The sequence below is a fragment of the Toxoplasma gondii genome, chromosome VIII, assembly GCF_000006565.2.
Source record: "Toxoplasma gondii ME49 chromosome VIII, whole genome shotgun sequence".
In the NCBI taxonomy this organism is placed as follows: Eukaryota; Apicomplexa; class Conoidasida; order Eucoccidiorida; family Sarcocystidae; genus Toxoplasma; species Toxoplasma gondii.
The window spans coordinates 4,082,381-4,095,337 of NC_031476.1; the positions used below are offsets into that span (position 1 = coordinate 4,082,381).

General features: G+C 51.8%; 3 protein-coding genes across 3 annotated transcripts; 2 read left to right on the forward strand and 1 right to left on the reverse strand.

Moving 5' to 3' along the window:
* Nucleotides 1–586: 586 nt before the first annotated feature.
* Nucleotides 587–1,440, forward strand: TGME49_272300 (hypothetical protein; the record flags this gene model as incomplete). The annotated part of the gene is made up of 1 exon (XM_002365822.2): nucleotides 587–1,440. One exon carries the CDS (start codon nucleotides 587–589, stop codon nucleotides 1,130–1,132), a length of 546 nt encoding a protein of 181 aa, XP_002365863.2. The 3' UTR covers nucleotides 1,133–1,440.
* Nucleotides 1,441–2,971: 1,531 nt separating this feature from the next.
* On the forward strand, nucleotides 2,972–7,229 carry PDHE1B (pyruvate dehydrogenase complex subunit PD-HE1Beta; the record flags this gene model as incomplete). The annotated part of the gene is made up of 5 exons (XM_002365821.1): nucleotides 2,972–3,313; nucleotides 4,201–4,351; nucleotides 4,594–4,925; nucleotides 5,775–6,185; nucleotides 6,703–7,229. The coding sequence occupies 5 exons, from the start codon at nucleotides 2,972–2,974 to the stop codon at nucleotides 6,877–6,879; spliced, it is 1,413 nt and encodes a 470-aa protein (XP_002365862.1). The 3' UTR covers nucleotides 6,880–7,229.
* A 4,417-nt stretch (nucleotides 7,230–11,646) lies between these two features.
* TGME49_272285 (tetratricopeptide repeat-containing protein) lies at nucleotides 11,647–12,705 on the reverse strand (the record flags this gene model as incomplete). The annotated part of the gene is made up of 1 exon (XM_018781654.1): nucleotides 11,647–12,705. The coding sequence occupies one exon, from the start codon at nucleotides 12,703–12,705 to the stop codon at nucleotides 11,647–11,649; it is 1,059 nt and encodes a 352-aa protein (XP_018636690.1).
* Between the last annotated feature and the right edge of the window lie 252 nt (nucleotides 12,706–12,957).

Below are 12,957 nucleotides of genomic sequence, written 5' to 3' on the forward strand. Positions count from 1 at the left end.
GTTAAGACGTGGAGGACGAAGGAGGAAGGGGAACAAAACGAGGAGGAGGCGGAGGAGAGGCGAGAAAAGAGACGGAGGAAGAAGAGAAACGAGGCAAGTAGGGGAAGAAACCAGGAAGAAACGCGCAAGGAAACAGTTTCACTTGCACTGGAAAGCAGGAGGCCGCTTGTCTTTGTACGGAAAGAGTGAAAACGCGACGGTCGTCGAGCCAGGAAATCGACGCAAGCTTAGAAATTCGAGGGAACGTCCGACGGACGCCACTTGACAAGTTGAAGGGAAAAGGAAACTCAAAAACATTGAAAAGAGTCGAAATTCTTCGCAAGTCTCTCGAGGAAAAACGACGCCAGTGGAATCTCGCAATCTGCAGTCTCTCTATTTTTAGCGCTCACGCAGTTCTTTCCTCCCATTTTCTCTGCACTACACTCCCTTTTCCACTTCCGTCTCTCCGCTCATCGACACCGAGAGGAAGAGAGGACGCCAAATCAAGAATACGGCGTGGATCTCTCTCTCCACACATAAGCAATGACGTATATGAGTGCACAGCTATATACAGGTATTTTTATAAACGTAGATAGATGCGTAATTAATGAAGGTTTGTATGTTGCGTCTACGCATGCCCCCCGCGTATAGAGCTTTTTGCTCGAGCGTGTGTGCAGAGAAATCCACGCAGCCGACTAGCGCCTGTCTCTGTTTCGTCTTCTTTGTGTATTCGACTCCGGGCGACCGTTTTCGTCTCTTGAACGTATCTCCTTCGACTCACATGGTTTTGAACTTGGAGGAACTGTTTATTTTTTCACAACAAGCGCCAGGGTCGAGGGAGTCTGTGGCGCTGCACTCGCCGTCCATCGAGCGCGCCGCCACGAGGAATCTGGAGCGCTACTGCGGATCGTGGCAGTCGAAGTGGAAAGGATCTTTCAAGGTTGTTTCCTCCGAGAAAACCTCCAAGGAAGGTAGCGTTTCCTTCCACTCTACTTCGGCATGCACATGCGCATGTTTCTTCATCACTGCGGTGGAGGGAATCTTCTTTCAGAAAAGGGGAACTCGAGTACAGGGTGAGTTGCACTGTCTCGCAGCGCACAGGACGATGGCCTCCCGTCTGGAGAAGAATCTTTTGTTTGTCGGTCGACACTAGAAGAGTTGGAATGATTTTTCGCAGGGCGTACTTGAAACTAAACACACATTCTGTCTGGTTGACTGAATTCTCTTGTGCGGAAAGCGTCACTCTTTCCGCGGGTCTTGCCACTGCAGTCGACCGCGTCTCGCTTCAGCGTGGCTTCCTCCTTCGACGCTTTCTGCCCACCAAAAAACTCCAACCTCAAAATGCCTTGATCTAGCTTCGCCTCTCTCTCCTTTAACACCCGGCCAACACAGCCTCGTCGCTGCTGTTTCGGTGCTTCCTCATCTCTTCTTCGTCGATGACTCGCCAGATGTCTCCACAGAGCTCATTTCGTTCCGGTCGGCTAATATTCGGGGCGGATTATCTAGTCGTCTCGCAGGAGACAACCGACGAGAACTGTGCAGCCAGGTTGCACCAGCTGTCTTGAATTTCCTGTTTTTATTTTCCACATATTTACCGACGTATTTTGCGTGAAACTGCTTCTCGAGGAAAACACACCCTTTTGACGCCTTCTCTGCCTTCCTTTCGCACCGTCTCTGCGCCTCTGTCTCGGCTTTTGTCTCTCCTTGCTTGCCCCGTCTTGAGACACCCGTGGAGGGAAGCGCCTTGTCGGGGGGGGGGAATGACGAGCGTCCCTTGGAAGGAGCAGTTGAAGAAAGACAAACTTCTCTCGACAGAGTCACACACCGAAAGATGGAGCCGATGTGCGCGTGAGAAAAAGTCCTCGAGGCATTCCTTCGTCCAGTCTCCCGTGGTTCCTCCCGTCTCCGCTGACAGACAGTGAAGCGACCCCTGCTGCCAGACAGGAGTGTGTGTGCGATGCGCAGGACGCGTTTTTTTTCTTTTGTCGATAAAAAATCATCCAATGGTTTGAGAGAAAGACTCAGTTGCTCATGCAGTCTCATCCAATTCCACTTGTTCGCTTGTTCTCCTCTCTGTGTTTCACAGCTGTCTCCGGTCGCTCCCCTGTCCTGTGAAATGTCTCCCTCTGAGCACCTCCGACATCTGCGGAGCAATTCTGCCTAGAAACAGATTCAGATCTGCATTTCGCTGGATCTCTGTGTTGCGTCTCCGCGTCCTGTTTTCTTCTCACTTCCTCCACATCGGCTTTCCTCGCGCGAGGCTTGCGGCTTCCTCTCTGCCGCTCCCGTCTCCGAATGTAGCTTCCTGTACCTCTGCTTCCTCCTCTACAGAGTCTTGGACTCTCGTCCACTTCTGTTTCCCCTCCAGAGACGGACGCCTCTTTTCTTCTCTCTTCAGTCTTTCCTCTTCTTTTCGCGCCTTTCTCTTTCTTGTGTTCTGACTCTCTTTCTTCTTCCATACCTCTCGCGTTCTGCCTTTCGCTCCTCTCTCTGTGTCCTTCTGCTCCCCCGCTTCGCTCTCGGCTGGTGAAACAAGTGGAGGGCAGTCCCTGTCTCTGCTTGAGCAACGAGCGCCGGACGCGAAGGTCTCGCTCTCTGCATCGCCTGCGCGTCTCGACCAACCAGCCGACCCTTTCTCTCCTTTTCTCTGTTTTTCTCCTCGGTCATCCCCCTTTTTCGTCTGGCGAACGTCTCCGCAACTGCCATCTCCGCGCGTACACCGTCATCCGCAATTCTGTTATTTAAGAGTATATCTGTATATATAAATATATATATATATATATACATATATGTATGTGTGTGTGTATTTATGTGTATGTATGTATCTTTATAGTATAGAGACGAAAACATTGTAAGTGTATGTTGTTGTATGTCCGCTTGCATCGTCACGTTTTGACCAGGCGGAGCGTGTGTGTTTTCTCGGAAGGGGCCTCAGGCAATATTTGTTTCTCCCCACCGTGTTGTGCTTGTTCGATTCTCCTTTTGTGCCACAATGGCGGTGCTCGATGTCCCTCTTCTCTTCGCGTTCCATTTCGCGTTGGCCCTCTCTGGGGTGCTGCATCTTTCTGTCTCAAACTCAACCGTCTCCGCTCGTCAACTGTCTCCTTCCTTCCCCCCCACAGTGCTGCCTACCTCGCGGGTAGCCTCGCTTCCCGCCAGCGCGGGCGCTCCTGCCTTCGTCAAGCCGAGTTCGATCCACGCGTCAGCTCTCTCCTCGTCTTTCTCTTCTCCCTCCTCTTCTTCTTCTACTTCTCCTTCTTCTCCTTCTTCGTCTGTTCCACAGGCAGCGCTGTATCAGGTCGGAAGCGCGTTGGATGCCGCGGCGTCGCATAGGGTAAGTGGCGCAGATTAACCTGAGACTTCTGCAGGAGACAAGAGGCATTGACGCGACGCTAGGAGGACTGTTGATTGACTCTGAGGCTGTTCTTCCCGCAACCAGCAGGCACAGACAGTGAGAGTGTCGAGCGCTTCCTCACACTACGTCGTCGTCTCATTGGCTCTCGTCTTGTGCCCTTCTCGCGGCTTTGATCGGTGCTTTGCTCCTGTGCAGAGCGACCTGTGCTCGCAAGTCTCTCTCGTCCTTCGTCTTCCGGCGTTCATATACTCAGGGTCCCCTCCCTGCTTCTCGTTTCCAAGCTGCGTTCGAGCGGTCTCTTGTTTCGCAGTCTCACACTCCTCCCTTCCCCTGCAAATGGCGTTCTGTTGCCTTTCTTCTGTTCGCATGTCCGTATGCTCCTGCCTTTCTCCTCCCTCGCGATGTCTGTCATCCTTTTTCCTTCGGTCGTCTCTCCTCTTCTTTTGTTCTCTGAGTCTCGTTTTCTCTCTTCGTCCTTCGCTCTTGTGTGTCTTCTTTCTGCACATGCGCCTCACTTCGCCCTCGTGCATGTTTGGGTCGGGCCGTCACCACCCTCCACCCAGTTGTTTGTCGCGCCAACGGACCTCTCTCCTTGTCTATCAATTCGCTCTTTCCCCGGCGCTTCCTGGGACTTCTCCGCCGTGTTGTGCGACCTCCCGCGCGTTCCGTCGAGCAGTCTTTGCCAGCGCGACGTCGTTTTCCTCAGTCTACTTCGTTCCTGCATAAGTTTTATCTATCCTTTGTACGTCCACCCCTCGCCTGCCGCTGTCGGCCTTCGATCTCTCTACACCGTTCGTTTTCTCGATCATCTCCTCCCTTCCAACTTCGGCCTCCCCTCGCCGTGTCTCCTTTGTTCGCTCCCTCAGCCTGCAGTGCAAATTCAAGAAGCAGTGGTGGACGGAGAATTCGTGAACGGCAAAAGTGTCAAAGAGTGGAAAGTTGAAAGGTCATTATACCAGGCCCTGCACATGGCCCTCGCCGAAGAACTGGCTCGCGATCCGAACGTCTGCGTCATGGGTATGCAAGCAGCCGGGAACCGAAGAAGCAAACGTTTTCGAAAAGGCCTCTGTCCGTCTCGTGTGTCGGTGGATTTATGTATACATATATATATCTATATACATATATATATATATGTATACGGAAATACCAACAGAGATCGAGGTAGATGGATAGGTATCGATGCAACAGTGTATGTCTCCATGCCTAACTGTGCAGGTGTGTGCTTGTGTGTGTTCGCGTTTGCTTTTTCCCCTTGACAGGCGAGGATGTAGGCCACTACGGTGGTTCGTATAAGGTGACGAAGGACTTTCACGCGCGATTCGGGAACTACCGCTGTATGGACACTCCGATTTGCGAGAACACGTTCACTGGGATGGCGATAGGCGCGGCGATGAATGGACTGCGGCCCGTCGTGGAAGGCATGAACATGGGATTTCTCCTCCTCGCGTTCAACCAGATCGCCAACAACGCGGGCATGGTCCGCTACACCAGTGGAGGAGCCTTCGACGTTCCCGTCGTCATTCGCGGACCTGGGGGGGTGGGCAAGCAACTCGGTCCCGAGCACTCGCAGAGAATCGAGGCCTACCTCATGGTGAGAAAAAGAAAGAAAGAAAGAAAGAACGAACGAAAGAAAGGAAACAGAAGCGTGTGAGGGGGAGAAGGGCGTAGCAAGAAATCCGATCATGGGGAAGGAACGGACGGGGAGGAGGGGAAGGAATTGATGAACGCGAACAGAGAAAGAAGACGAGACCGAGGGATCTGTAGAAAGGAGGACGGGTGGCGACGACGAAGGAAAACAAGCTAGAAAGAGAAGACTGCAGGAGGACAGGGAGCACCCGAGTAAGAAAGCAGATCGACACGAGGAGGTATAACCATGTGCCTCTCACCGACAGACAAAATGGAGAGGAGGATGCGTCACACGACCCCTCCTTAGAGAAAGCAAAAGACGGGCATCAAGTATCGAGGATGGCGGAAGAATGTAGAGGCAACACCGTACAGAGGAGAGGCGATACTGGACATTTGAGAGTGTAACAGAAACAAAGTGTCCAGCGAGGTTTTACGAAGGATCAACAGCGAAATGAACGTTATCGTGCAAATGGTTTCAACTATCTAGACTGCTCTATGGTGTTTCCGGCGTTCACGTTCATCTCCCTTTCTCCCGTGCATACGGTGGCCTTTTGCCTGCCGTGTGCCTAGACTCTCAGATCTCCGCTGTCTTGTCAGCTTTTTTCTTCGACTCCGCAACTGTCTCCTTGGCTTCCACCACCAACTGTTACCCTTCTGAGCCTGTCGGAGTCTCCGTTTTACATTTCCTGCCATTCTGTTTCTGGCTTTCCTTTTTACCGGCTCTGGCTAGCTATCCGCCCTGTTCCCGTAGAGTTGATATGATCAGAAACTAAGAATTCGATGTCCTTGTCTTCCGTTTTCGCTGGCTCGTTAGGCCGTTCCGGGTCTGAAGATTGTGGCGTGTTCGACGCCCTACAACGCGCGCGGCCTGTTGAAATCTGCGATCAGGGAAAACAACCCTGTGGTGTTTTTTGAGCACGTCCTGACGTACAACATAAAAGAAGAAATTCCCTTGCTTCCCTACACCCTCCCTCTCGACAAGGCAGAGGTCGCTAGGCAGGGGACGGACATCACGGTGCTCGCGTACGGGAAGCTCCGTCATGTCGCTCTCGACGCGGCGCAACATCTCGAGCAACTCGGCTTATCTGCGGAGGTTGTCGACCTCATTTCGCTCAAGCCTCTAGACATGGAAAGCATTCAGACCAGCATCAAGAAAACCGGTCGATGCATCATTCTTGATGAAAGCAGCCGCACCGGAGGCATCGGTGGTGAAATCTTCACTCAGGTAATCCATACACACATGCACACATATATGTGGTTGTATATATATTTGCTTTTATACAATTGTCTGGAAATGCGTTTTAAGTATCTTTCGATGTCAGCTATTATCCCATGTAGGTTTGAATATAGGTCTGTATATATATAATATATGCTTGCGTGTACGCACGTTTAGAGCCACCTGTACAAATATTCGTTTCAGTGTTTCGATAAATGCTGTGGCAATCGTGTGAAGAGGGCAAACGGTTCTCTGTTGTGTAGTTGTCCTTTGCTCCCTAGGAATCTGCGTAGCATATGATGCGTGAAGAGGGGCAAAGGCCGGAGGTATGCCTTCCCTCTCACCAAGTGACTGTCTTGCACGCACTCGAGAGAAACGTGACTCCTTCCGCGCAGCCAAATGTTACCAGAAAAACACGGTCACCCTTTTTCTATATGTGTCCACTGCTTGAGTTCAGCGGATCTCACGTGCATGCAAATATTCAGTTAGTCGCCTATCTTGTCCGGGTCGCCGTTTGCGTGTGCAGGTGATGGAGAATTGCGCCGATGACCTTCTGGAGGTTCCTGTGCGTCTGGCAACCAAAGACATCCCTACGCCCTATGCCGCGAAGCTTGAGGAGGCGACAATCGTCACACCTCAAGACGTGGTGAACTCTGCGCTGTGGCTCGTGTCCAAGCGTGGGCCGACACCGACAAAGGCGTAACCCTCGAATCGAAAACAAAAGTTCCCGCTGTTTGAAGTTAAGGAAGAGAGAATATGCACGAGGCCACAGAGCGCGAGTTGGCGCCGCACGATGCTGCGGGTAGATAGCGTTTGTGGCGAGGCGGCTGCTGTTGGCTCGTCCTCGGGATATCCGAAACTGCTTTGTGAACACGCAGAGTGGGAAGTACTACCACCGTTGTTTGTGTGACGTATCTGCCTCGGTTTGGAAAAAGCGCTCGTGTGTGGAGCATTTCCACAGCGATGCGGCCATGCCGAGGGAGACAAAGGCAAATGGGGAAGGCAGTAAAGTGAAACTAACAAAAAAGAGACAAAAAAGGTGTTCCCGCGCTTCACACAAAACCGCGCCTCCGGCCCTAAAAAACTCTCTCGCTCCTATTAGCGTTCACTGGATGACACCAGAGGTTCGTTGGCTCGTCCAGAATGCCTTGTTCTTGCCACGACACAACTCAGGTGTCCATATATATATATATATATATGCAAGCGCATGTACCGTGTCCACTCATGATTGTTGTCTCGTATATGTTTTTCTTTCTGTCGTGACCGCTTGTTGTTCTGTTTGCGAATTTTTCTATGAAATGAAATTGCGACGATGCAGTCACACGGTCTGTGTGAAGCTGTTTGCGGATGAGAATTTTGTGTCGACAAATGGTTTTTGTCGATGGTGTTGCTTCCCGTGTCAGCGTGTGTACGACGGGGCGTGACTCTGCCTTGAGGGTTGTCTCCAGTTCCCGCACAGCGTTGTTCTCCGCCGTCTTTCAGGTGTTCTCTCCTCTCTTTCCCGTTTTCTTCAACCCGTTGGGCAGAAAATGCGAGAGAAGTGCTTCTTCTCTCCCTTGTCTCCTTCGACATATCCTATCTCGAGCTTCACTCAAGCAAATGAATTGCCATCTTAACCGCAACATGCATCATGCGTGTTCCTTTCTTTTTCCACTCGCGTCTCTCTACACACTTTCTCCCAGTTGTCGTCTTTGTGCCACCTTCCCGCTATAACGCCTGTTTTTACTGGGTATTGTTCCTTCCCGTCCCGTTGACACGCTCAGAAGGCGATAGGCTCGAAGTTCCTCGGCGTTCCTTTTCATCGGAGCCGCTCCTCATGCTGTTCGCTAGACACCCAGGCCGAAACGCCGATGGATTTGCACACAGAAAACCATCACAAAAACCAACAGCCACAGTCACAAAGTTCCTTACGCAAGAGCAGCTATCACAGTCTGCAAGACCCGAGCACAAGAGTCAGTGGAACAGGGCGAGTGTCAATTTGCAGGAGAAACTCATGCAATCTAAGCGTCGCTGTTGCCACCTGGCAATGATTCTCATGAATTCCCTTTGCGCTCGTGCAGTCGCTTCCCACAGTGGTGCTTTTTAACTCTTGCCTCTTGTTGATGTTTGAAACAGGCGAAGCAGAGGGCGAATCTGACGAAACAGGATGCTCCTGTGGTGCTTTGTGTCGTAGTTCCCCTTGTTCTAATGCGTTTCCATTAGAAGCATCGGAACATTTTCTACGCGGTTGCTGGTCAATGATAATGTGTTGAAGAATACAGTTCGCCTCTTCTCGAAGCCGGCCGATTCGAATTTGGCTTCCATTGCCACACCCCGAGGCTCCCTCTATACCTCCATCTGAGAAACGGAAACGCGGAGAACGTAGATTCCAAACACGAGGACAGCCGGGATACCTGTAGTGGACCGCCTCTTGCAGGAAGGGCTTCTTCATGCGATACGGAACAAGTGAGCGCATCTTCCACGCAAATCGATTTTCTCGGCGTGTAGATGTGTTCCTCGCTATGATTGAAAGGCATGAACACTTCATGAACTCTTGGGCCTTACGTTTGCATCTGATCGTCTAGTCTTGGATGAGAAGCAACACAACCTCCCCGCACTGCATGGTTGACACGTTCCACTGTCGGTGTCGCTTCCAAGATGTGTAGGCGTAGCACGAGTTCGTATTTCTCCTGTTTCTTTATCCGGCAACCGACAAGTGAACCACCTACCCGTCATGGTTTCGCTATTTCGGTTCAAATCCTGATACACGCCCGGATGCTCCCCTCCACCTGCACCATCGAAACTCGACATACAGCCACTCAGCTCCATTAGCGCCGGGAGAACTAGGTCCTCCGCTTCCTCTCGGGGTAAAAGCGCTCGTGCTCTGTCTGCTCGTCTGTCGGCTTCGTCTACCTCCTCTCTTTGTGTTCTTCCTTCATCTGCTTTGCCGCGGAGACCGAAAGGAGTCACGATGACCCTCCAAGTCCTGTCGCGGAAAAACGTCACCCGACACGCACACCTTCGCCGTTCGACTGTACGTACAGCTCCATGAAGGCCGGTATCCGTTCCCCCTGTGATGTGACTACTTAGTCCCTGCTTCTCGCCGACATGATCCTTTGTTTTCTTTCTCGTTTCTTCAATGGTAGCATCAAGTGGTTCTCGTCTCCAGTGGAGGATATCGGTAACTCCGTAGAAATGACAGACAGCCGCCGCTTCACAGCAGGACAAGCGGAGTGTGCTTGCGTCTTCCTCCATGTTTGAGACGCCTTTCCTGTCTGAAGAACAAAGACGTCGTTCAAAGACCACAGGCCGATGTTCCGCTGCTGATGAAGACGACCGGCTGGATTTTGTAGAAGATGAACCAGCCTCGACCGTGGTGCCTCCTGCAGAAGCCGACATCCGGGAGGGTGGCGACACGAAATCTTCGAGACTTAAGGATCGAACTATCTGCGGCTGGCGCATAAAGTACCCGTCATCGTCACTGTCGGACGACAGTGATGTAGGAAGAGAGTAGTCCGAAGAAATGGATATCCGGCTTTTACGTGGGCTTCGACTGCCCTCGCTACTCTCCGATGTGCTTGTGTGTCCCTTTCTCTTAACCCCATTTGGCGTAGGCTGAGACAGAAGGTCAATGCAGTCTGTCTCCTCAGCCGTCGCGCCAGTGCTCTCTCTAGAAATCGAATACAAGCTGTTGTCGCTCGTTTCTCGGCACCCTTTCTCTTGTGCCCCTGCGCCTCTCACAGAGCCGTAAAGTGGCGGGCTCGTGGGTGTCGTCAGCCACGTCTCTTTCCGTTTGTCCTTTCCGCGACTTTGTGCCAAATCTTTCGCTTCGGAATGTGTGGTTGATGCATCAAGCAAAGTTGAGGGCATTTCCATGTGTTCCGGTTTCTCCGCCAGCGCGCATGAGCTGTCTCTGGTATGGTCGTTCTGCTGCTGATTTGCCCACATGCGGGCGGTGCGGGTGCCGCCTCGAACCGTCAGAGGCTGTTCGCGTTTCTCGGCGGCTTTCCGTCCTCCAGCTAACCCTGTCGTCCTCTCTGTGCGATTCAGAAAAGCTGCGACATCCAGGAGCGTCTGACAGCTCTCCCGTGTACGAGGGGTCATCCAAGAGTCATTTCGTGGTGGGCGGCACGGTCCGTTTGTCCGGCTAAGGCTTCCACGAGTGACGCCAGAATGACTCTTCGTACAACAGAGAGCACCGTTCCGGGTTTCGCCGCTAGGACTGTTCCTATAACAGTAAGCAGTATCGTTGGGCGCTCTCCTAGGACAACCGATGGTAGAGTTTTCGGTAGTGCCACTAAGTGTTCCACCACTACTGCTTGAAGGGACGTCCCGTGCGGTAGCGACGCTGGTGCTCTTCCTAGAACAGCTAGAAGGATTAAGACTCGAAGCTTGGTGTTGTCCCATATTTACGGTACTTCTGTGACAAATACTAACACTTCCACCACAATTGCCAAGCGAGTTATCAGACGTATCTTCAGCAGCAGCACTGCAATGCCCCGCGGTCGCCTCGAGTGCGACATCCCCTTTTGACGAATTAGCCTGCGAGAAATTGACAGCGAATTTGCTTTCTTCTCCCCGGCTAACCCCATCCCCGAACGACAGCTTTTTTTTCCGATTCATTCTGCACCGCGCTGAAACTGGCGGCCCCCTACCAGCAGCCCTGCCTGCAGCCGAAGCTAGGCGCTTTAATGAGTCCACTAGAGCCTCTCCCGTTGCATCACTATTTTTGAAACTAGAGGAAAGTGACAATGACCCTTTCTTTCTCGCTGGAGACCTGCTGGCATAGACAGCGTTTGCACGATGAATGTCAGGAATGGAAGAAGAGGACGCAGTAGATGTGGATGAAGAAGGACAGGAAGGATTCGGAGACGCAGATGGTGTCTGGTGGAAGGTAGACAAAATCACGGGGAAGGCAGTAGAGGACCAGTCATCACCGGAGGACGATATGGGACTGCCAGACAAGAATGGCGTCGTTGACCCGGTGGAAGGGCCATTCTGCTTATCTGTACCTGGCTGTGCGTCGTCCCGTTCTTCGCAAAAGCATGAGTTGCTTTTAGGCATTGATTTATTACCATGAAGAACTGAAGGGGCATAAGGGGCCTCAGAAAACGAATGTGTGTCTTGTTCACCAGGCTCATCTCGTCTTGTTGTGTTCCCATTTTCGCTCTCTGATTTTTCCTGGTATCGGTCAGACAGATTTTGGTTTCGACACGATACAAGCGACGTTGAGGCGCGTTCATCGAGCTCATCCAGGTCCACCCCATCTTTTATTCCTCCCCTCTGTAGAGCGGAAGCAAACGAACGAAGCGACGAAACACATGACAACGAAGAGGAGCTTGCTCGATGTGATAAGGAAGGGCCATGTCGGCTTTCACGGTGTGTAAACGAAGAGGCGAAGATCATGTCCGAGTCTTGGCCGGTTCTGTGTTTGACCCTGAAGATGCTACATATGCTTCAGGGACAGCACATTCTCTTACCCATTTGTCTCTCAATACAATACCATTTGCAGGACAAGGATGTTTAGATGTGGATCATCGAAAGAACACCGGGACCCTCCGCTGTTTCTAGGAGCCTTCGGTTTCGTGTATGTTTGTTTTTCTTCGATGTCGCTTACTACGTGGCTATTTTGCGTCAAACGCAACGGCCATGTACGCGTTGTTTGATGAGACGTTTCTGGGTCTTTCGCCGCCCTGTTCGCTTCCCCTTCTTTTCTGCCTCCCGGATCCGCCTGCGATGTTGTTGCACGCCGTGCCATGTGCTTCTGCTGTCTTTGTTTTAATCGACTAAAGACCTCTTGAAAATACTGCTTCACCCGCTCTTCTGCCTTTTCAGTCCCTTCTACGATGTGCACCGCCTCTTTCAGCTGTTGTTCGGCCGTCTGAAAATCTTCAAGGAAACTATGAATCTGCGCGAGGTCGTGAAGACCAGCTGCGAGCAGCATGACATGCCGGTGATGGTAATCTTCTTTTTTTCGGTTGTTCGCTCGATCCAATGAGGGCGACGGGGAACGAGAGGAAGGAGTCTCTGCGCTGCTAGGAGAAGATGGGGGTGAAGGGGAAGAAGACGAATTTGAAGAGGATGATGATGTCGAGGAGCCCGATTCTTCGTCACCATTCGGTGCATTGCCTCCGTGACCTGTTCTGGCTAGGGCTGCGTCGGTGTCCCGGGAAGACCCTCTCCTTTTCGTGTTTCGTTTATCTGCCTTTTTCCTAGCATCCGACGAACCATGGTAGGAGGCGGATGTTGGAAGGATGTGGTGCCGTAGGATCTGAATAGCTGCTTCATGGTGTGTAATCGCTTCTACAAAGCGACGCGCTGAAGTGTATTTCTTGGCGATGCGCCGGTGCAAAAACGCTAGAGCACTCTTCTCTTCTAACGAGGGGGACGCGTCAGAGTCTGGCTCCACTTTCGATTGGAACCGCTGTAAAATCTCCAGAAGCTTCTCCACCTCTTCGGCATCTCTGCCGGTGGCGGCATGTGCTTTTGTGCAAGTCGAAAACGGCATGTCTGTAGACGAGAGGCGTTCTGTAGGAGTAGCCGTTTCCATTGTCTTCTTTAATGGGAAATATATGTTTTCAGACCAGCCGTCGATTTCGAGCGATGTGTGCTCTCCGGTAGACGAGAGACAAGACTGACTCAAACGTCTTTGTGTGATGGGTGTAGCGTCTCCTGCGAGGGTTACTGAGACGCCATGCACATCCAGTTACACCTGTACTTGCCCACAATCAAAATCTTCGCCCCGTTTAGCTCATTCCAAGCCCAGAGAAGCCTTTTCGTATCTGGGAAAAATTGATGTGTA